Here is a 21,701-nt window from a genome sequence, read left to right as displayed (position 1 = left end):
AAAAAACAAATTTGCTATAAAAACTTAAAATTCAAGTAATTAAGCATCTAGAGCGCAAGCTTTTCAGTCATGTACGTCTGAAAGCCTACAAGTCATTTGCAATGAAACAAAAGCGTAATTAGCCCAGCGGTGTCGCAGCCCTGACCCACTGACCCGATAGCCTGACGGACCCTGATGCACTCTTTCAAATGGACTAGAATATGGCATTTTGTTGATTCGTTAGCTTATATATAATTAGGGGATGGAATTTTTTATCTGGATTCTTTATATAATTTTGGATTTTTTCCATCTATGGTAAGAGGTTCGTAGGAATTTATAATTGGTAAAGAAAGCTCATTTCCTAAAGGAAGTTAATACTAGCTTCTAATCTTTCAATCAGGCTAGGAACTTTTTTCTGTCACTGGCAAATGTGTACCTGATGGTACATTTGTATAAACATAATCAACTACCCTATTTGTTCGTGACCCAAAAATTACTATTGCCATGTACCTAATATTACCTTTTACCCCCGGCTTCGCTCGCATATTCAAAGGGAATTCCTATGGGAATGAAAAAGTGTCCCTTATCTATCTAGGTATAGATCTTCCAAAATACTTCCTTACTCTAAAATCGCTCCGTTACAACGTGAAAGAAAGATAAACAAACACTTTCCCATTCATATAATTTAATGAATGATAATGAATGAATTTACTGTCACGATCGTATTCACCGAAATTCAGTTTCCGCTTTTTTTTTCATACAATTCCACATAAAAGGCCCGAAGGTCGCAAGTTTCATTTAGACTCCATATCACTATTTACGTACACTATTGAATCTCAACTAATTGCTCGATAGTGACGCACAGGACGATGTGACGTCATACTGTGTCACATTAACCTGAATAGCTTCGCGGTTTCTATTTCAGTCTAGCTTTGGAACTTTCTAGGTTGATAGAGCACTAAGTTCTATGGAGGATCTGTCTGAACTAAAATGTGGCTCGGTCTTCCAAATCAAAAGTTCCTTTATTGTGCACCACGGAAATAAGTACAAATACAAACAATCTGTTAACAAAAGAGAACAAATGGATCCTCAAATTCTTAAGATAAAACTTCCAATAGAAAGTTCTCCTAATATTTTATTTAATCTATTTTAGCATTGACAAAAGGTCATGTCTAAAAAATCAAAATCAAAACATTTTCCTAAATTCCGATATTTCGAGCAAACAAAATTTGATAGTAAACCACATCAAAACCACGCTATTTATAGGAAAATTAGCCATTCACCAGTTTATTAATTAAGATTTAAGAAACAGCGTCATACGTGCAGTGCTTGACACCGATTTCTATATGAGGGTACTCCCTCGGTACTCGTGACGTGACTCGACTGCGGTCTGCATCCTTAGAAATAGACATTCGTATGAGAAAATGTTTCTTTTTGCATTTCAGCTTTTTTTTTGTAAATTTAGTTAGTTTTTAGTGAGATGATAAAGTTGTGGCATTTTAGAAACATCTGAATTCGTAATTAATCATTGGGTGGTGCTATTTCAGTTTTAGAATTTGGCTAGAATGTTGCTCGTATGTAACAAGATAATTTTAAAGGTTAAATATCCGTTCTAAGTAGTTAGTTATAAATGTTTTTATGGAGTGCAATGTATTTCCTGACTCTTCATTTGTATCTAGAAATTTGTGTTTGATACCAATTATGTGTACTTATGCCCTATACCTATAGATGCAAAGATGACTTACTTTTTTGTCCCTCAACTATTTATTATATTACTTACCTACCCTTTTTATTTTTTTTCTATGTACATACTTTAATTAGGTACTTGTATATTTATCCTCACCAATAAATATGTCTCTATTTTATCATTTTTCTGCATTGTTGTCTATGTGTGTATTCAATAAAGGTTATTAAAAGATAAAGTAAGTAAATATCTCCAATTACCAGTGGTCCGTCGTATAGAAGTAACATCAACCAATGCACGAATCGTTCTCTACCTCGGCGCACACACACCCCCAGAGACGTCACACGAATGTTATAAAATACACGCAGTTGGACCTAAAGTTAGGACCAAACCGGCATATGCGAAAATACTGGATTATTATAGACCTGAGGTTAATGATATACAGGTAAGTGGGTTGAAAGAGGCAGGAAAGAAAGATAGAAATTGTGATGTCGTTGAGATGAATGCTAAAAACTATAATTGAAGACTAAAAGTTCATCATTTAGGCATTTAAAATTAAAATATAGTGTGTATAAAAGATATTATTTAGCTTGAAAATGAAGACCTGACTAATTAGACTGACGGTTACATAGACCGATTCTTAGATAATATTAAAATAGTTAAGTATTAATAGATAATAATTATTGCATCATCAACATCAAGTCATCTCTACGAATAATTCAATCGATTTGATACATATAATGAAATACTAATGATTACTTACGTAATACCAGTATTCATTTAATTGCTATTCATTGTTAGTTATTACTAATCCTAGTTATTAATATTTATTTCTGTCCCAGATGTATACAATACCCGAAGAATGTCCTCCACGAATCAGTCACGAAAGTAACGATTACATAACATCGGATAATATATTCAATAAAGCAAAATCCCTCAATGGAGATATCATTATTACTCACGATTTCTCCTTTGAAGATATTCCTGAAGGAATTCCTTTAGAAGACCCTCTATATGATAATCTTACAGAGAGAAAAGATGATAAAATTGATCATTCTACATCTGATACTAAACCCGTTGATTATGAAAACGAAATACTAAGTAACGAAGAAATTAAATATATTAGAAAGGATAGAAATAGGAAAATAGATAATAATGAGGTGTATGCTATAGACGACAATATAACTCAACCAGAAGAACAACAAGAGCTTAAAAAAAATAGTATTGATGCAAATGATCAAAAGATAATTGATCAACACGAAGAAAATAAACGTGACGCTCAACTTTCAGACGTAAATATAGATATAGCAAAAGAAATACTTAATAACGATACAAGTAACAATATTAACAACACAATTAAAAATACTGAAACTAAAGACAAAGAAGTTGATAATCAAGAAGGTGAGGTAGTTTTACTTAACAAAGAAAACAACAAACAAGACATAACCGTAATGTACATGGATGCAAACAAACAGACAGATTTAAAGGAAGAACAACGAGTAGCGACGGATGCGTTCCCTAACTTCCACGTGATAGACTCAGAGAAAGATCTAGAAGTACCGACTGGTGTAGAAGGGCCGGTACCATCGTATGCTCTGCCGCCTGAGAATTTCGTTTTTAACGGACGATCAGGTATTTTTTTAGTTAATTGGGGTAATTTTTTGTTTATTTGGGGTAATTTTCAGTCGGACACCTAAACTCTTTTATTATATTGAGACGATGTGTTTTTAAATATGCCCAAAACATATATATAATAGGAATCTCTTCAATTTAAATTAAAACAATGGTAACAACATTCTCAAACGATTTATCTATAATTTTGGACAGAGTAATAAACTGTATCCTAAGATATACCTACTCCTAAATCTGTAACCCTTTCATTTTTATTAGTCCTAAATATTTATAATCTTATCTACAAAACTTTTATTTCCAGGAGAACCCTTTTATCAACGGCCGGAACCGAAACTACACATAACGCCTACGAACGCATATTTTATCAATCCATATTATAATCAAAAATATTATAGCAGTAGAAATCTCTAATTTAAGCTAATAAAGACTGAAATTCATTAATATTATGGAATATTTATTTATTTATAAGAAACAGCACAGGTTGGCTGTGAATAAATGTTGCTAATCTAAAATGTGTTTTATTTTCTCGAATAATCTTTTAGAAGAATTTTTTTAGTAATATTGAGTGGCAAAATAAATAAATGTGTATGAATTTATGCACTACTGAACCGATTCGTATGAAATTTGGCACAAAGATAATAATTATACCTATATTCTGTGCTTTAGCTATGTATTAACTACCTAGTTCAATTTAATTTATTTGAACCGTTCAAGCAAAAGTTTGATTTACTAGCGCAGGTACATTAGCGCTAGGTACAATTGCATTCTACTGAATGTATCTATAGTACTAATATTATAAAGAGGAAAGGTTTGTATGTATGTATGGTTTTCACGCATAAACTACTGGACCGATTTTGATGAAATTTGGCACAGATAATCTTTAGAGTTTAGACCCTGAGAAAGAACATAGGCTACCTTTAATTGCGAAATATGTACCACGGGCGAAGCCGGGGCGGACCGCTAGTCCGGAATAAAAATAATAAAAATAACTTTTCTGTTTTTGAAGTCGGTTGTTTTTAACTTTTTAACGCAGTTATTTTTATTTAATACTTTGTGTATTTTTCAACACGAATCAAACGAGCCCAATCTCGATAAAATTGAGTCAATATATTACTGAGTTCCTATGGCCACCTTCCGATTCCATCATCAAATCAGCTCTATGTCATGATAATGTTTCATCGCTATCCAATTTACATACGTAGGTATAGGTACAAAATTTCAGCTGAATCGGTTACCGGGAGGCGGGAAGTGAATCAAATTTACTTGCTACCACAGCTTGCTACATTTCAATAATTAACAGACAAAAATGCTCATAAAATAAAAACTACTGGGCCTATCCGAATAAAATCTTATGGGACCAATTCGATACCATCCCGCATCGAACAAAAAAGAATCACGTAAATCGGTTAAGAAACCTAGGAGTAATATTGTACATACATGTATACAAAAAAAATTATACCGGCCGAATTGATAACCTCGTCGTTTTTTTTTTAAGTCGATTAAAAATGGGTCGTATCAAAATATGATAGCTAATCGGTGTCGAACATAAAAAAATATCTTTATTGTTAAAATGAACGTAGTTTAAAAAATTAAGGTCTAATATTGTAAATTAACAAAATCTGAACCCAACACGTATTTTTTACGAAAATAAACTAGATAATATACTAAATTCAACAAACGAAAGAGTATTCAATGCCTGTCTTCATGTTTATATTTTGAACGACTCACAAGTTATTACCATGCAAAAACAAATGCAATTTAAAAAGCACTTCTGATAATATCAACAGAGACAAACCTGATGGGCGCAAGAAAAAGTGGTTCCATTTAAACTTCAAGTTACATTTCTGAAACATTCTTGATATGACCCTGTAGGTACTTATATTATACAAGCAGCTTATTCCGACTCCGCCCGGGATAAAATAAAATAGGCTTATACCACAGTATTACAATAATAAATATTGTAATGCGTATAATAAATATTGTAATACTGTGGTATAAGCGTATAATGTGCTTATACTGTGTCACTCAGTAAAATATAGCTTTCAACTTCCTCAATCGGTCCAGCAGTTTCGGAGCTTATTCATTTCAAACAAACAAACACAAATATTTCCTTTATAATATTAGTGTAGATGATAATAAATTATATAATACGAAAGAGAACAAATTGATATAAAATTTAAATGGGTTGATGTCCGGTGGACGTGTAGAGCGACGCATGAGTCATTCGCAATGGGATTGAATCACGCGATGCATCGAGCATCGAATGACCAAATTATAAGCCGATCGAATTTATATCCATTACTTATTTTATAGTCTATGGTTAATGGTTAATAGGCTACGCTATCATAGTTCATATGCCTACTTTTTTAGAAAGAAATTGATGGCTCATTTGTATTGAATAATTAAAAACCACTGTATTTCATAGCTTAGCTGAAAAATTCTGTGTTGAGGAGTATAAGTTTTCGATCCTGATTATAGAGTTACTAATGATTACATTAAAATTAATATTTATGAGCAATTAAAGGTACCATGACCTAGAATCAATCTGTAGGTAATTTTAGAAGAGGTTTTTATTGAACTGAATGCTAACAGGAAAATCAGTAAAAAGTCAATATATCACAGGAAATGCTTCCTTCTATTGTATAAAATGAGTTTGTTGTTAAATATTATTACTCAATATAAAACTCAAACTTTAAACCAGTGTTCATTAGATTCATAATCTTATCAAATTTCTAGCAATTTGTGTTTATGAAATCACTGAAAATTTCAGAAGAAATAAAACCAAAGTGTTAGCAACATTTTAATATATATTTTTATTCAAATGAATTAAATCATACGTTACAGAATACTTGAATTTAATGTACGTTTTTTAAATTATAATAATTATAAAATAATTCTTACTGGAGTTATATTGTTACATATAAAAAAATGCTTTCGATCACTCTCAATGACATAATTTATGGACAACTAAATTTGACCCACAGCATCATTTGAGCAACTGTTGTAGGCTTCAATTTCCAAGACAATATATTGTGCTCTCTGCCCATAAACTCGCACTAAAGCTACATGGACAATTAAATTAACTATAATTAAATGCACCATTAGAAATCTTTCCATGTTTAGCTGACAGCGCACATATATTATGCAAGCAATATTTAAAACTAATATACAAATAATACTGTCTTTTAGATGGATGGAATTTAAAAATTTGATGCAATGAATAAAATGCTATTTGGAGTTATCTCTTGGTAATTGACATGATTTGAAAGGAATATATATTGCTTACACAACATCCACCTGCTGTAAACGGAAACAACTGAATTTGATTGAATTTAAGGCTGTGCTATGGACCTACATACTCTAAGGTCCTAATTACATTTACAATGTTCTATAATCTCTGCTATTATACTCAGACAACGTGATTGTCATGGACACTATCGGGAACACCACTTCCAAGCGGGCAATAATTTATGTAATAATCAATATCCTTCCATAATGAGAGTAACAAAATGCGATAAAATTTAACAGTTTACAATAGCGATTTCTCTATATACTCATAGATAAATATGCGCCGGGGCCGCGTCCCTCGGTGCCAGTAAACATTTGAACAAGACTTTTCTTATGTGAATATGTACAGAGGCATGGAGCACGCTGCAGCTCATAGTGCAGCGGCGGGACATCATTGGCTCTTGAGCTCCTTACCGATCGTGTAGGAGACCAGGCGCGCCCAGTCGATCTTGCTGCGCGTCACGGGCAGCTGCCGCCGCAGCGCCTTGAACGTCGTGTCGCTCATCGTCTTGTAGTTGTCTGATATCGCGGTCTGGTACGCGTTCTCCGCGTCGCACACCAGTTTCACAAACTCTTTCGCCGTGGCCACCTCGCCCGTCGCGATCAGCGGCGCGCGGACTTCCTTAGAACTAACCAGTTGTACGTTTCCATCCTCGTAATAATGCACTTGTACTCGCAGCATGCCCCGCAGCTCTGCGGCGCCGCTGCCGACCGTCAGCGACCAGACGGAACGCCACCGGCCGTTCCAATAGTTCTTCGGCTGAAATTGATGGTCTTCGATACACGCCACGAGGGATACGGCACCGGATTCCATCGCCCGGCCGACCACTAAACTGGCCCCGTGTTTGTAGTGCTCGGCCACATAATTAGTCAGCTCCACGTCCAACGCGGCCCGCCAGGGCTCCGCCACTCTATCGGGTTCGTAAGGTTCATATTCGGAGGCTTCCTTACGTAGATGGTCGTATTTAAAAGAGTGTTTTGAACGTGGGTCGAAAAATCTGCCTCCACCGAGCTCATTATGGTCTGTAATTAGCGTATGGAGCTCGGAGCCTTCAAGACGCACGGGTGTGAGCTGATCCTTGTTGTATTGCGCGAAAGCTCCGCTAGCACCCTCTTTAAGTAAATTATCGTTGTTCAAAAGTACTCTCACATCATTAAACACTTCATTAAATTCACCTGGGGGTGAATGTAGAATAAAATCTGAAACAATTCTAACTTTTTCCTGATCACTAATCACTTCGTCACCGTCCGCCGCCATTTTTGATTTTGATACTTTTGACACTATTGCAGATAATAAAAAAAGCTCGACACAGCTATGACAGCACTGTCATATTATTTGACAGTACGGTACAGATAAAAATAGTTTGGAAAATTCAAAAGTGCACGCCTCATAATTTTTTTTTAATAATTATTTTTGTTTATTTCTCGGAGCAATTAACAAGCCTGGAGAAGTAACAATTAATTGAACGTTTCTTATATAGTGGCTCTCTTTTATTCAATACCCTAATTAATGCGATAGAAAGAGACAACACACTGTTATCGGCTTGGCATTCAAATCCACATGTAGCCAAGTGTAGCCACTTTTTGTTCTAAAAAGGTAGTGCTTGCCACTTTATCGAGTACTAAAATATCGATAAATAAAAAAATTAAGTTATAAAATTGCTTGAAGATAATTTAAGATTCTTTTAATTTTGAATTATGGATAGGTAATTCCAAATTTTAAGATTCGTTTAATTTGGAATAATTCATTTACGATGCGTATTGACTGCCTTGCATTGTATGGTAGTGGTATTTATAAAAAAATATTATTAGGTATTTCGGTTTAGGTTGTTTTTTATGGTTTCGTAAAAAGGTACGTATTTTTTCCTGTTTTCATAGATCAATTCATAGAATTATACGGAACCCTTCGTGCGCGATTCTGACTTCCACCTGGTTGATCTTTTTACAAATCAATAATCGTATCCTACTAATATTATAAAAGCAAAAATATATAAGAATGGACATTTGATATTCTTTCACGAAAAAACTACTGAATGAGTTTTTATGGAACTTTACAATTATACATATTATAGATTAAACATCAGAATAACATATAGGCTTCAATTTACCGCGGGAAAATAACTCATTCCCACAGGAAAAAATTGGTAAAAGTTTAAAATAAATTGCTTCAAATAAAACAAATAAAATTTAATTTTTTTTTACAACATTTTATTTCGATACTTAATTAACAAATTACAATATTTATTATTTAAAATAGATGCCACCTTAAACTTGTGGCACAGCATCTCTGCAAAGCACTGTACTTTTCTTCCCGTCTGATTCGAAATGATTTGAACAAGGCCGAGAATGTTTTGAAGGCTTCCAATTTTCCCTGCGCTATAGCTTTAACCCAAACATCTTTTAATTTTTCTCAAGCCAGAAACCTGCAAATAACAATAAAACCCATACTTAAATACATTTTTTTTTCTCCTAACCTAAAGCAGTCATTATCAATGAAGTACTTCGTACCTACTCAAGTATCGATAATTGCACAACACTATGGAAGTTATATTTTGCATTTTTTCTAAAAACTAAGCTGATTATGATTTCATTTCAATGATTACGGTTAGATAATACATAGATGATTATGAAAATAACGTAAATTAACTTATTTATAATACAATTAACAAAAAAATTGATCAAAACACTAACCTGTGAAAAGACAAATTCCAATCTTCATCCGATTTTCCAGTACTACGGCTTTTACAGCCGTGAACAACACAAGCCATGTAATCTTTAGTAAATTATCTTTTCAAAAAATAACATATGAAACTAGAAAACACGTTTTTCACTTCAAAAACAATAATTAAAATCACCATGCGTTAGTGACCAGACTGGTCACTAAAACAAATTGAAATGGCTACATGTCATTTCAAACTGTCGAACTGACATATATCTGTCCTCTTTTTTCGCATGACATTTTGCCATAAGCCAAAAAGGCCAAACTAGTGCTTTATTGTTCAATTAATTGTTACTTCTCCAGGCTTGATAATTGGTCCGAGGTTTATTTAATAACAATTAAACCACATCGAATCAGACCCTGAAAAATGAAAGGGTTCTATTCCTGAGCATACTCAAGCGTAAGAGAAAAAAAAAGACTCGATTAGTAAAGTATTTCGGTCGCTATCGTGTTAACAAGAAAAAGGATCCGCACATACAGACACACGGACGTCCAAGACAGAACTTTTTTAAACTGTTTTTTAACTAGTTTAAATAACAAAAATGACATCAAAAATATCATGAACGTTAAAAATAGTGTTTTTTCTTAATATGTGTGTGTATGTATTATCTTACAAGTGCAATGTATGATACATAAAGACATTTTAAGTTTGAAAAATCAGATGTTTTGCGCAAAGTGACAGTAGTACCCACCTCAACGCTTCGCTTATGAGGCGTGCAATAGGATACGTACGGGCTACGGCGTACCTAGATTGTTAGAGACGGTATCATATTAGGTTTAGGTTTCAAATTCAAATACTGGGTAGGAATGAAAACATTAACTACCGTTTTTTCAATTTATTTATAGCTTGAACTTATTTTAAGTCTTTTTTCAAATCTAAACATATTTTGACCCTGTCGGTGAATCTCCGGTTTTTAAACTTACATATTTTCTCAATTGCCGTATGCCAGTTTACTTTTTCATCTATTCTAGATTTCATTACCAATTTAATAAAGATTTTGTCAACATTACAAAACACGAAGTGACAGTAGTACCCACGGCCCACCTCAACGCTTCGCTTATGAGGCGTGCAATTATTCGAGATAATAATATAGAAATGTTCATCTACTAGTATAGAAATACATATTAAAGTACACATACAATAAACATATCGTGCTACATTCAATCAAACTAGAAGATAACTAGAAGATTTTGAAATATAATATAATATCTTATTTATGGATGAATTTCGGCCGTTTTTTCATCATTTGGATAATATTCAACACAACAGTCTAATCATCCTTAATCATCAATCTGTGGAGATGTGTGTGAAACATTTTTATTTTATTATTGAAAATGAAATTCATACATTTTTAATATTATTTTTTATCTTTATATTTGTAGAGTCTGTAAAATGATCTAACCAACAGTCAATGTCAGTTGTCAAAACTAATGTCATTTTTACAAAATCAAATGTAGCCCTGGTTGTGTAACTCTGAAGACCGATTAAAATTTAATATTTCGGCGTTATAATATATTAACAATGTCTACAATGTCTTCGTTGTTGACATATAAATATTACGACACTCCTGAGGGGCAGGACATTTTTAAGAAAACAATTGCAACATCCAAAAATGCTGTCTTAGCTAGTATCCCACTAGCTACGTTTGACGTGCTGTTGTATTCTCATCCCAAGGGCTTCTTCAACACGGCTTTACGTTATGGATCCTACTTCGGCACAGCCGTAGGGATGGCAACGGCTTTTACCCTTACTACCAATATTGCCCAGAACGTTCGAGGTATACTTAAATTTCTTGTAAACTTCCCACACCATTCATTCAATTCTATCCAATTTATACATATTTACATTTTGGTTTCACCTTAATTCAATCAGTCATGTGCTTTTTGTTCTGCAGCAACTACTCCTTGATCCTTATTTCCACATATTCCTTCCATATTTCGACATGGTAAGGAAAATAAGGATCAAGGAGTAGTTTTATTATCAAGTTTATATCTAACAGGAGAATAAACCGAATGATAGCCTATTGCTTAGTATTGCAGTTCACTTCACTAATTCTTAAGCAATTTACCTACTAGCATCAGCATCACAAATGTTTGATTCTATTAAAATATGGAAAAAAAATCATATTCAAAAGGCTAACATTAATAATGTTAGCCTTTTGAATATGATAATAAAAATGAAAAAATCATCTAAGTTCTTAATTCTTATCTGAAACATAAATAAATTTTATTTTATTTGGTCAGTTAAGAACATAATTAAAAATGTGTCAATTTTTATCATCTCATCACCCAATCATGACAACCTAAAAATTATATCTATAAATTTTCAGGCAAAAACGACAGATTAAACTACTTCATGGGTGGCGCAGCAGCTGGTATGGTGTTCTCAGCATTGCGCAAAATACCTCTGTTAACTTTACCGATGAGCATAGTCCTGGGATGTGCAGCGGTAGCAAAGAAAGAGGGTATTGATGAAGGCCACATTTTCTTCCCTAAAATTCAGATGGCAACCAAAAACGCCTGGTCAGCAAGGAACGATTGGTCTATCGCCAAGGATATTGAAGAATTGAAAACATGGACAACTGGTAATGTGTTATAGTATAATAATGTGAGATTTTAATGTGTTTGTTTATTAGAAATGAATCAAAAACTACTGGACTGATTTGTAAAATAAGTTCCCCAGTAGAAAGCTACATTATTTCTTAATTCTTAGTAAAGCTTAATTTATTTTCTTTTTATATTGGGTGAGAGAAATAACTTGAAACAAACTCTTACTGTGTTATATTTTCACACTAATAATATTATAAAGCTGAAGAGTTGGTTTATTTGTTTGAACACGGTAATCTCAGGAACTAATGGTCTGATTTGAAAAATTATTTCAGTGTTAGATAGTCCATTTATCGAGGAGTGCTATAGGCTATATATCATCATGCTAAGACCAACAGGAGCGGAGCACTGCGGGTAAAACCGCAGGCACAGCTAGTAAAAGAATAAAAATTGAAAATGTTTAGTGGAATGCGTAGTGTGATATAATTCAATAAGTACTTGTTTGTAACAATGTACAGTGTATATTGTTAAATTTTGCTTTGTTTTTGCCTAACCATTAGCATAATATAAATAGAATATGAAATATTATGCGCAATTTCTGAGATAAACATTTTAATCATCACAATAGATGGCGCGCGGTGTATCCCTTAGACACATAAAATTAAAAGAATAGAATAAATTCGATTGTCCTGGCGGGTCACGGGTGGCTGAGTTGGTCAGGCATCCGGCCCTGGATTGGGGTGAAAAATTCGATCACGAGTCGAGAGGCGGGACTCGTGATCGAATTTTTTATATTCTTTATAAATTTATATACATTTAAAGCATATCATCTAAACACCAAATCTAATGCATATCACACCAACTACTTAAAATATCTTAATTTCTTTACAAATTAATTGATGCTCCTACTATGTTTTTTTATTTTTAAAATCAAGTTAATAGAGAAATTCTCTGAAATCTCTTGAAAATTACATTTTTCATTAAATATTTTTAAATCATTCTTTTTCTTTCCAGGTTCCAACTAGATTTCGCGTGAAAGAAAATTGAAATGGAAGTAGTGTAAATAAAAATCAATATTATTTAAGAGTAATAAATCATAATTACTAAATGTAGTACTTTTATTTAGCCCTCGCTCCCTCTGTCAAGATACAAAAGTTTCATGTTTACAGTTAGGAACTTGGAACAAAATATCTTCACAACAAATATTAAACAGTAAACAGTAGTAAAAGTAACAACAATTATGTATTATAAACAATCATTACCTACAATATGTATATTTTTAAGAAGTAAATGGCTAAGTAGGTATAATAAATGTGTAACAACACAGCCCGGGGAAACTACCATAGTTTTATTTCCCAACTTGCATGATAAATTCCGAAACATAATACAAAACAGCCCATTGTATCTTGAATTATAACGACTATGTAGTGATTCAGAACCGCAATGGCATGAGAACTACTATCGTCAAGACAAGCGCATACATATGGGAATGTGAAAAGCGCCCCTGCCGTGCGAAAAAGAAACTACATATTTTTATATGTACTAACTAGCGGTCCGACCGGCTTCGCCCGTGGTACATATTTACGTTTTCTCTACATAAAAACCATCCTCGTACTTCAAGGAATATAATAGAAAAGAATTATCGAAATCGGTTCAGCCGTTCACACGTGATGCCATGACAACGCGAAACGGGTGCAGACCCGCCGCCTTTTTATAGCTCCCGCCGCGAAGCGCGTCGAACGCGGCAACTGATACACAAAAATAATCCTTATGGCTGCATGATTCTGTATTCACGCGCGATGACTTATAGCGTATTTCATGTATAACTTTGGTGTTTCTACACCGATTTACATGATTCTTTTACTATAACCTGCCCAGGAGTATGAAGAATAATTGTGTCAAATTTGGTTAAAATCCGTCCTGTAGTTTTTGTTTCTATAACGAATATACAGACAGACAGACAAAAATTTTACTGATTGCATTTTTGGCATCAGTAGCGATCCCTTATCACCCCTTCATAGTTTTTTTTTAAATATATTTCATGTACAGAATTGGCCTCTCTACAGATTTATTATAAGTATAGATGACGTCATGCTCTCGATGTTGATACCAATCCGATACGAATACTTTGACATGACTTTGACGATAGTTTTCGTGCTTGTGATTATACATATATACCTACATACAAATGTAGTGATACAAATCTTAAATAGCTTCGTACATAACCTTAGAACATAATATTATAATGCTTTTAGCTTTAGCCTTTAAGTACATCACACATGGGCCAACACTTCGTAATACATAAATATGAAAGAAAGAAAAATATAACACCTTCCTTAGCCGCTCATATGCTTGAGAAAAAAAAAATGACCCCTTACTTAGCTACGCGCAACCACAGTTGCAAAAACACGATCGAGAATCTTGTTTCGCGCAACTGTGGTTGCAAAGCGACTTTCTTATTTCAATTGATTATAAACTCTATTTCATACTCTCAGAGTCTAATTTTTACGTATTTAAACCAAAGACAACTAATTGATTCGTCTATTTCTCCCCAGTACTACAGGTAAATTAGCTTGGAGAAATTTTTGCATATGTAGTGGTGTGTATATTACTCAGATCTTAGAGCGCGTTTCCACTATATCGTTCTGGCCTATACAAAAATGTTTCGATATCCTAACATTACTATTTAACTTTATACTTATTCCTAGCAACACTTTTGTTTTCAATAAAAACAAGTTTTTATTTGAAAGAAAATGGTTTTGACTTTATAAAAAAAAATATATCATTCAATTTTACGTCCTTGAGCAAACGACAAGGCGACTACCGTGAAACAATAAAATATCGTGTCCATAATAATTTGTTTCATAATTAATATTTGACCATAATAATTACGAAACAAAACAAATAAATAAATCGTCACTTGATAGTGGAAAGTGGAAACACGCACAAAACCAGAATAAACCAGTTTACGCTGTCCGCAGGTGCCACGTGCAGTCGTTTGGTAGCGTTAGAACATAAAGCACATTTCATTCAAAAATTATAATTATTATGTACGTAGTTTAATTGATAAATTTTGTATTTGTTGATTGTTGTTATTATTTGTTATTATTGTTATAATATTTGTTGAAGTGAATTACATGTCCCGCAGCCGGAGGCCCCAAATGAAAACTCAGATGTACTTAAAAACTACATTTAATAGCTAAAATGAGACTTTTACACCCATGTCTGCACGATGCAGACCGGAGTTAAAGAATGAATTTATACAGTTTAATAATTATAAAGACGTAAGCTTGGATGCTATAAGGGAAATCGCATCCACATTCTATTCCCGTGCGAACGGCGTATTCAGCAGTTTTGTATGAAGGCAGGGCCATAACTAGTGTTTAATTTGTGTGTAAGTGTTGTAACTTTATATTGTTAATTCAATATGGCTCCAGTGTTAAAACATGGTCGAGGCAAGCCTTTGACTTCTCAAACTAAAGAATTAAACTTTAAATGTCGTTTCTTTTTCAGGTTAGTAAATTTTTCATTTTAGTAACATTGTTAATGTAAAAGTTATATGTATGTTAAATGTGCAAATATTAAAATAAAGTCTCATCTTTTTCAGAGGAGAAACACATATAGTTTAATTTAAAATCCCTTATATATACAGGGTTACTTGTAAAACACCGGCAACCTCGCAGGAGAAGATAGCTAACATCATAAGTAACAACATTTCGACTTTTGATAATTTGTTAGATTTTATTTTCATACAAAAATAAATATTCATTTAATTTTCCGTCTGAATATTATAAACTCTACGCCTCCCAAAAATTACGTAAACAAAAAGCGAACGAGAGGGGGAAGGGGGCGTCGCGTCGTCCATCCGATAATTAATAGAACATAGACTTACAAATGTAAGGAGAGTACAATAAAAGTTTAAAAAATCATTTAAAAATAATTTATTGCGTTATGCCAAAAGTCGTAGAACAAATGTTGTTATTTATGATGTTAGCTATCTTGTCCTGCGAGGTTGCTGGTGTTTTACAAGTAACCCTGTATAAAATAAAAACTAAAAATAAAATGTTGTTTTATTTTATTTGCTGACCATACACTACTACAAACGCAAAAATTTCTCCAAGCTAATTTACCTGTACCAACCTTTCAAACAGAATTTTGGGAATATCTTAGTTTGTATCTTACGTGTCTTACAAGGAAGTGTTAAAATATGCCGTAATTGTTGTATTTTATTGATTTCTACTCGTGTTTACTTACCAGATTATTCTCTAACATGTGTTTTATTGTTATAAAGTAATATTTTAGTGACCGTTGTAATAAATATGTAATAAAGACGACTTTAAAAGTTAGTAGACTTTAGACGATTTCATAACTTTTTAAGGTATACGGTAATCATATATTGTAAAAATAACACAGTTTTGTATAGTATTATTACAATAGCAATCGATTACAGTCAATATATTTGAAGTACTCCTCTCGCGGCAGTCATAAATTAAGTTTTAATAGCGGTGCGTCGAACGCGCGGCGCACGTTCCAGAGCACTAGCAAAGTAGGCTACCTTTATTTTTTTTGCAAGCTATTTAGCGTATTTTATTTTTGCAACTGTAGTTGCGCAAAGCATATGAGCGGTTATAATCACTTGTTGATGAAAATGAAAGTTGAAAACTAAGAAAATTCGTAAAGTATCTTTTGATTTTAACTAATAAATATCTTTACTAATAATATAGTATCGCTAAAATAGTGCTATTTTATGGTATGATGTTTGGGTAAGTTGGGAGGCCAAAGAAATACTTTATACCGCCATGCCATGAACATCTCATTCCCTTGGGAAGATCTATTTATGTTGCGCATTTGAAATTTATAAATTCCGATAGATGGCGCTGCATAAAAAATTGTGCACATTTAGTAATCTTATATATAAAAATGAATCGCAAAATGTGTTGGTAAGCGCATAACTCGAGAACGGCTGAACCGATTTCGATAATTCTTTTTTTATTATATTTCTTGAAGTACGAGGATGGTTTTTATGTAGAGAAAACGTAAATATGTACCACGGGCGAAGCCGGGGCGGACCGCTAGTTAATAATATAAACAGATTAAATGTGTTTCCATTAATTTTTTTTTACATTTGTATAAAAGAAAATGTCTCTATTGACTATTTTTTCAATAAGTATTTAATATTTACACTAAAATATGGTAGTATCTGGTTACGTGTAATAAGTGACGAATCATTGAAGTTTCGGAGGCAGGCGGACTTATAATATTTAACATTGTATGTTTTACCATATGGTAATGGTACGTGTAAAAAAAGAACATCAGGATAATAAATAAAACGAGGCATAATTTCAATCATTTATTGTTACAACTATCAAATCAACAAAACTCCACAAGCAATCTACATTAAAATGCTAACTTAGTAAATTAGTTATAATATGTATCAACTGTGCAAATAAAAATAAATTTCTCTATAAATAAATATATTTGAAAAGGAATGTTAGAGTGTAATAAAATGTCCTCCCTTTTCATTTAAATAGACGAGATGGCGAGCTCAAAAATAGATTGTATTGCAAATAATTCATTAAAAACACGCAACTTGATATTTATTTTAAAACGTCAATAATTTATAATCTGTAAAGCATAAAAAGCAGTGACCACAGACAACAAAAACCGCATAAATGCAAACAATTTCATACAACACGCCGGTGCATACAACTGTATAATTAAATATTAAATAACAATTTAATCAATAAATAATTCGATTCTAGATGTAAATTACGAAACAAACAAAAAGGGTCAATTGAAGTACAATATAGATACAAAACTAATGTTTAAAATTTGGCAATTTATTTTCGTATATTCGCGAAAATCAAATACATTTACGCGAAAATTAATACAATAAATTCAAAATATACTGTATAATGGTTGTAAAATTTTACCAAATAAAATTATGATACGCTTTAAGAAAATTTGGCACATAAATACGAACACCAATCGTTTACAAAATTACAAATGTATCATTGAAAAATATTCTACAATATAATACTTTTGCATGAACCAAAGATATTTAAAAGTGAGCAGAGCCTAAGAAAGAAAGTTTAGCAAATTTCAGCCCCTTTTTCGTATTATTTAATAAATATCTTTGGAACAAAAACAAACTAGTAACACATAAAATTAATAATTCACAGATCTCTTTAAAATGAACCATAGACGATAGACGAATGATACAGATAAAAAATATCCACAATTAATACTTAATGTGCTAAGGACGAAAAATACTCGAATTTGTTTAAAATGCTTTATTAAATTATTATAATATCTACGAAGAAATGTGTTAAAATAGGTTTAGATTGAAAATTGTATGAAATCTACTTAAGGGTCCTTAGCACGTCTAATACTATCGATTATCACTTTAAACCTGTCTTGTTCCCGCCTAACTCTATTTCTTCTTCCTCTTCTTCCAACTCTTCTATCTCTTCCTCTTCTTCTTCTATCTCTTCTTCGATTTCATCTTCGGAGAGATCGTCGTCCTTCTGTAAAAGTGGGTTAAATTATTGTCAATAAAATTGATTTTATATGCTGATATGATGAACTCTTTAAATAAAATGTCAACTTTTTATATTGCCAGTAGTCGTTTTAATAATTTGAATCAAAATTTGAAGAATTTGTTGCTTTGTCCTGAGAAATTCAATTTTTCGACAATTAATCGATGACCAGGATATATTTTAAACTTTGCAACATCATATTTTTGCTGCTTTTTTCATTCATAAAATACGCAACTACATAATATATTGAAATTAATAGTTTTAATATAAGTAAGAGAAATCATACCCCGGCTGCTGGTTGTGTCATGGCACTCGCTGTCGTATACTCGGTTATTGTAGATTCTGAAACATTTCAATTATATTCAATCCTTATTTTAATCTATTTATACTAATATTATAATGTGAATGTGTGTTTGCTTGACCTTCTTTCACATTAAAATGCAATTTTATGATATTTATTTTTATGTATGTGTGAACTAGAAAGTAATTTAGGATACTTTTTTACCGCAGTGAAACATCTCATTCCCATGGGATTTTTCTACTTAAAAGTTCAAAGGTTCAAAGCTAGTAAAGACATACATTATGATTTTTAACCGACTTCAAAAAAAGGAGGAGGTTATCAATTCGGCCGGTATGTTTTTTTTTTTTTATGTATGTACACCGATTACTCCGAGGTTTCTGAACCGATTTACGTGATTCTTTTTTTGTTCGATGCGGGATGGTGTCGAATTGGTCCCATAAAAATTTTATTCGGATAGGCCCAGTAGTTTTTATTTTATGAGCATTTTTGTCTGTATTTGTAAATGTTGCAAGTGCAAGTTTGAAGTCGGTTGTTTTTAACGCAGTTATTGACTTGTTAAAAAGTAGAGTGATTTTTTATTACTGGAAATCTTACCTAGGACATCTCTCTTACCGCTTGCTGGCCGCATTAAAACATTCAGAGATATAATATGTTACCAAAAATAAATGCAGTACAATTTAAATTCAATAGACATCCGTCTTATGGCAATATTTTTCTATATAACAAAAGAACAAATAATTCATACTAATGTTATTACCTGGATCTCGTTCAGGCGAGTCTCGCGGCGCATCTTGTATCAGAGACAGCGTCATCTTACCGCTCACCACCAACTGAAATAATAAAATAAGTACCTAGTTCATATTACGTAAATCTTAATATATATAAATCTCGTGTCACAATGTTTGTCCTCAATGGACTCCTAAACCACTTAACCGATTATAATAAAATTCGCACACCATGTGCAGTTCGATCCAACTTGAGAGATAGGATAGTTTAAACATGTAGGTACCACGGGCGAAGCCGAGGCGGACCACTAGTTATTAATATGATGAAATCTTGTGCATTTCGATGATCGATTATTCGATTTTTCGATTGGTAAGTTGGCTTAGCCTTTCACACCAATTTCTTTTATTAATATTTTTAAAACTGTATTTGTTATAGTTTTTTAACAATAAATTCAATTTCTTAAAAAAATAGAGACAAGAAAACATTGAAATTTATGTTTAGATATGGGAATGGAACAAAAATTATCAATTTTTTTTGAAAATTATCTACACATCCAACAATATATCTGTTTACATAGTTAATAAATAAATAAATACCGGCGCATTCTTGGTGGGTTTCTGCACATCAGCGCTATCCTGGAAGTCGGCGACGAGCACGCGGGACTGCTGCGGGATCTCCGTCTCTAGGAATATCGACTTCACGTCCTCTGCTTTATGCTGGAATTTATGGTCATTATATCAGAAAATATAGAATTGTATTATGTAGTAATGTTGGTGTAAGTCAAAATGGCCTGTTTTAAGGTGGATTTAATTTATACTAATATTATAAAGCTGAAGAGTTTGTTTGTTTGTTAGAACGCGCTAATCTCGGGAACTACTGGTCCGATTTAAAAAATTCTTTCGGTGTTAGATAGCTCATTTATCGAGGAAGGCTATAGGCTATATATCATCACGCTACGACCAACAGGAGAGGAGCCACGGGGGTGAAACCGCGCGGAGCGGCTAGTGATAAATATATTAGAAACTAGCTGCCCCAGCAGACGTTGTTCTGCCCTATTGGCCCTATTTCGCGTTTTCTCTCCATAAGAATCTGCCAGTGTATTAACAAAAACGTTGAAAAAATTGCCGAATTGGTCGAGCCGTTCTTGAATTTAACATATTTGCACTAAATAATGTTACTGTTAACAAATGATAATATAAATATTATAATAAGATGATAAGTAACCAATAGTAGGTCATAAGTAAATTGTGGTAAGATGTAACAAGTTGTGAATAACTGATTAACTTATACAAGAAATCTTGTTATCTACTTTTATTAACAAACATTAAGGGCAGATAATTCATTAGGACCTTTTCCAATTTGACCAGTATGATTAGCCGGATAGTGTGTAAATGATAAAACGTAAAGAGGAGGCTCCCTAACATAATTTCTGTCACTGAGAGACCGGTTAGACCGCTACGGTGCTAGACGCTAACACAGCCGTAATAAAGTTGAATATCGCGTGCGCTCTTTGATCGCGTTCGAGCTCGAAACTAAATCTCGCAAGTCTCAATTCTTATTTCGTTTATAACTAAAGTAATAATTGATCTAGAGAAAAAATATCTTGGGATTGGATAGTAAACTATATTTTCTTACTATTAACATTTATTTTAGACATAAAGTCCAAGTAAATCTTTAAAAAAATGTAATAATCTTTAAAAAAGGCATAATTTTTGAATAAAAAACGAATCGAGCGAAAATGTTACAATTACATAACTGTCTTGTACATGGAAAGAAAAAGACCCAATAAATCATATACTAAAGTTCCATTTTGATTGTATGTTTTGTTTCAGAATATTAATGCAAATTCACATAAAATTTAGGGAGCCTCCTCTTAATAAGCATTGTTTATTGGTAAGTAATATATGGTAAGTGTATCATACATATGTAGTGTCTAATATCAAATCTCACCGCAGGTTGAGCAGGCGGGTGGCTCGCGAGCGGCGGCCGCGCGGGCATCGTGCTGCCATCCGCCGGGTGCGCTGTTACCTCCATACCCATTATCTGTTAAATTATAATTGTATTTATTGACGTGACAACGTCTTATAATTCGATAAAGCCGTCTGCACGCACGAAAAAACATGACTCATGCGGCGTTACCTCGCTCTGAGGCGTTCCATGTAAGGCTTGAAGTGCAAGCGAGAGCGCGGAACGAGCGACAAAGAAGCACAATCGGACGTTGTCACGTTCAACTATCGTCAGTAAACCGACTTTACAGACAACCAATTTTTTTTAATGTGTGTGTTC

The 21,701-nt window shown here is 33.0% G+C and overlaps 4 protein-coding genes across 7 annotated transcripts in view; 2 read left to right on the top strand and 2 right to left on the bottom strand.

Annotated features, from left to right (window-relative positions):
* LOC149901551 (pregnancy zone protein-like) overlaps positions 1-3,800 on the top strand; it is a 31,996-nt gene extending 28,196 nt beyond the window's left edge. The window contains exons 27-29 of the mRNA XM_090110915.1: positions 1,927-2,108; positions 2,506-3,295; positions 3,597-3,800. Of these exons, the coding sequence (XP_089967041.1) occupies positions 1,927-2,108; positions 2,506-3,295; positions 3,597-3,706 (1,082 nt within the window). The 3' untranslated portion in view covers positions 3,707-3,800. The remainder of the gene's footprint in view (positions 1-1,926; positions 2,109-2,505; positions 3,296-3,596) is intronic.
* Positions 3,801-6,084: 2,284 nt separating this feature from the next.
* Positions 6,085-7,880, bottom strand: cpa (F-actin-capping protein subunit alpha). Its single transcript, XM_090111033.1, has one exon. It carries the CDS (start codon positions 7,839-7,841, stop codon positions 6,975-6,977), a length of 867 nt encoding a protein of 288 aa, XP_089967159.1. The 5' UTR covers positions 7,842-7,880; the 3' UTR covers positions 6,085-6,974.
* Positions 7,881-10,741: 2,861 nt separating this feature from the next.
* Positions 10,742-12,957, top strand: ND-B14.7 (NADH dehydrogenase (ubiquinone) B14.7 subunit). Its single transcript, XM_090110893.1, has 3 exons — positions 10,742-11,080; positions 11,633-11,887; positions 12,864-12,957. Exons 1-3 carry the CDS (start codon positions 10,825-10,827, stop codon positions 12,872-12,874), a joined length of 522 nt encoding a protein of 173 aa, XP_089967019.1. The 5' UTR covers positions 10,742-10,824; the 3' UTR covers positions 12,875-12,957.
* Positions 12,958-17,192: 4,235 nt separating this feature from the next.
* RIC-3 (RIC3 acetylcholine receptor chaperone) overlaps positions 17,193-21,701 on the bottom strand; it is a 47,652-nt gene continuing 43,143 nt past the window's right edge. For all 4 annotated transcript variants that reach the window (XM_090111198.1, XM_090111199.1, XM_090111200.1 and 1 more), the window contains 5 exons: positions 21,366-21,458; positions 20,012-20,131; positions 19,447-19,519; positions 18,675-18,730; positions 17,193-18,376 (listed from right to left, as the gene is read on the bottom strand). In XM_090111198.1, coding sequence (XP_089967324.1) covers positions 18,251-18,376; positions 18,675-18,730; positions 19,447-19,519; positions 20,012-20,131; positions 21,366-21,458 — 468 coding nt within the window. In that variant the 3' untranslated portion in view covers positions 17,193-18,250. The remainder of the gene's footprint in view (positions 18,377-18,674; positions 18,731-19,446; positions 19,520-20,011; positions 20,132-21,365; positions 21,459-21,701) is intronic.

This window comes from Colias eurytheme, chromosome 16 (assembly GCF_061535395.1).
Source record: "Colias eurytheme isolate Ceu_HAF_F1 chromosome 16, ilColEury1 Martin Lab GWU primary, whole genome shotgun sequence".
Taxonomy (NCBI): Eukaryota; Metazoa; Arthropoda; class Insecta; order Lepidoptera; family Pieridae; genus Colias; species Colias eurytheme.
Note: the sequence above shows the minus strand (reverse complement) of the source record. Positions and strands in the feature narration are given on the sequence as shown.

Excerpts from the sequence above, each read along its gene's own strand:
- ND-B14.7 (XM_090110893.1), top strand. The coding sequence starts at position 10,825 with ATGTCTACAATGTCTTCGTTGTTGACATATAAATATTACGACACTCCT. Across the intron at positions 11,081-11,632 it reads TATTGCCCAGAACGTTCGAG|GCAAAAACGACAGATTAAAC; the intron begins GTATACTTAAAT and ends ATAAATTTTCAG.
- cpa (XM_090111033.1), bottom strand. The coding sequence starts at position 7,841 with ATGGCGGCGGACGGTGACGAAGTGATTAGTGATCAGGAAAAAGTTAGA.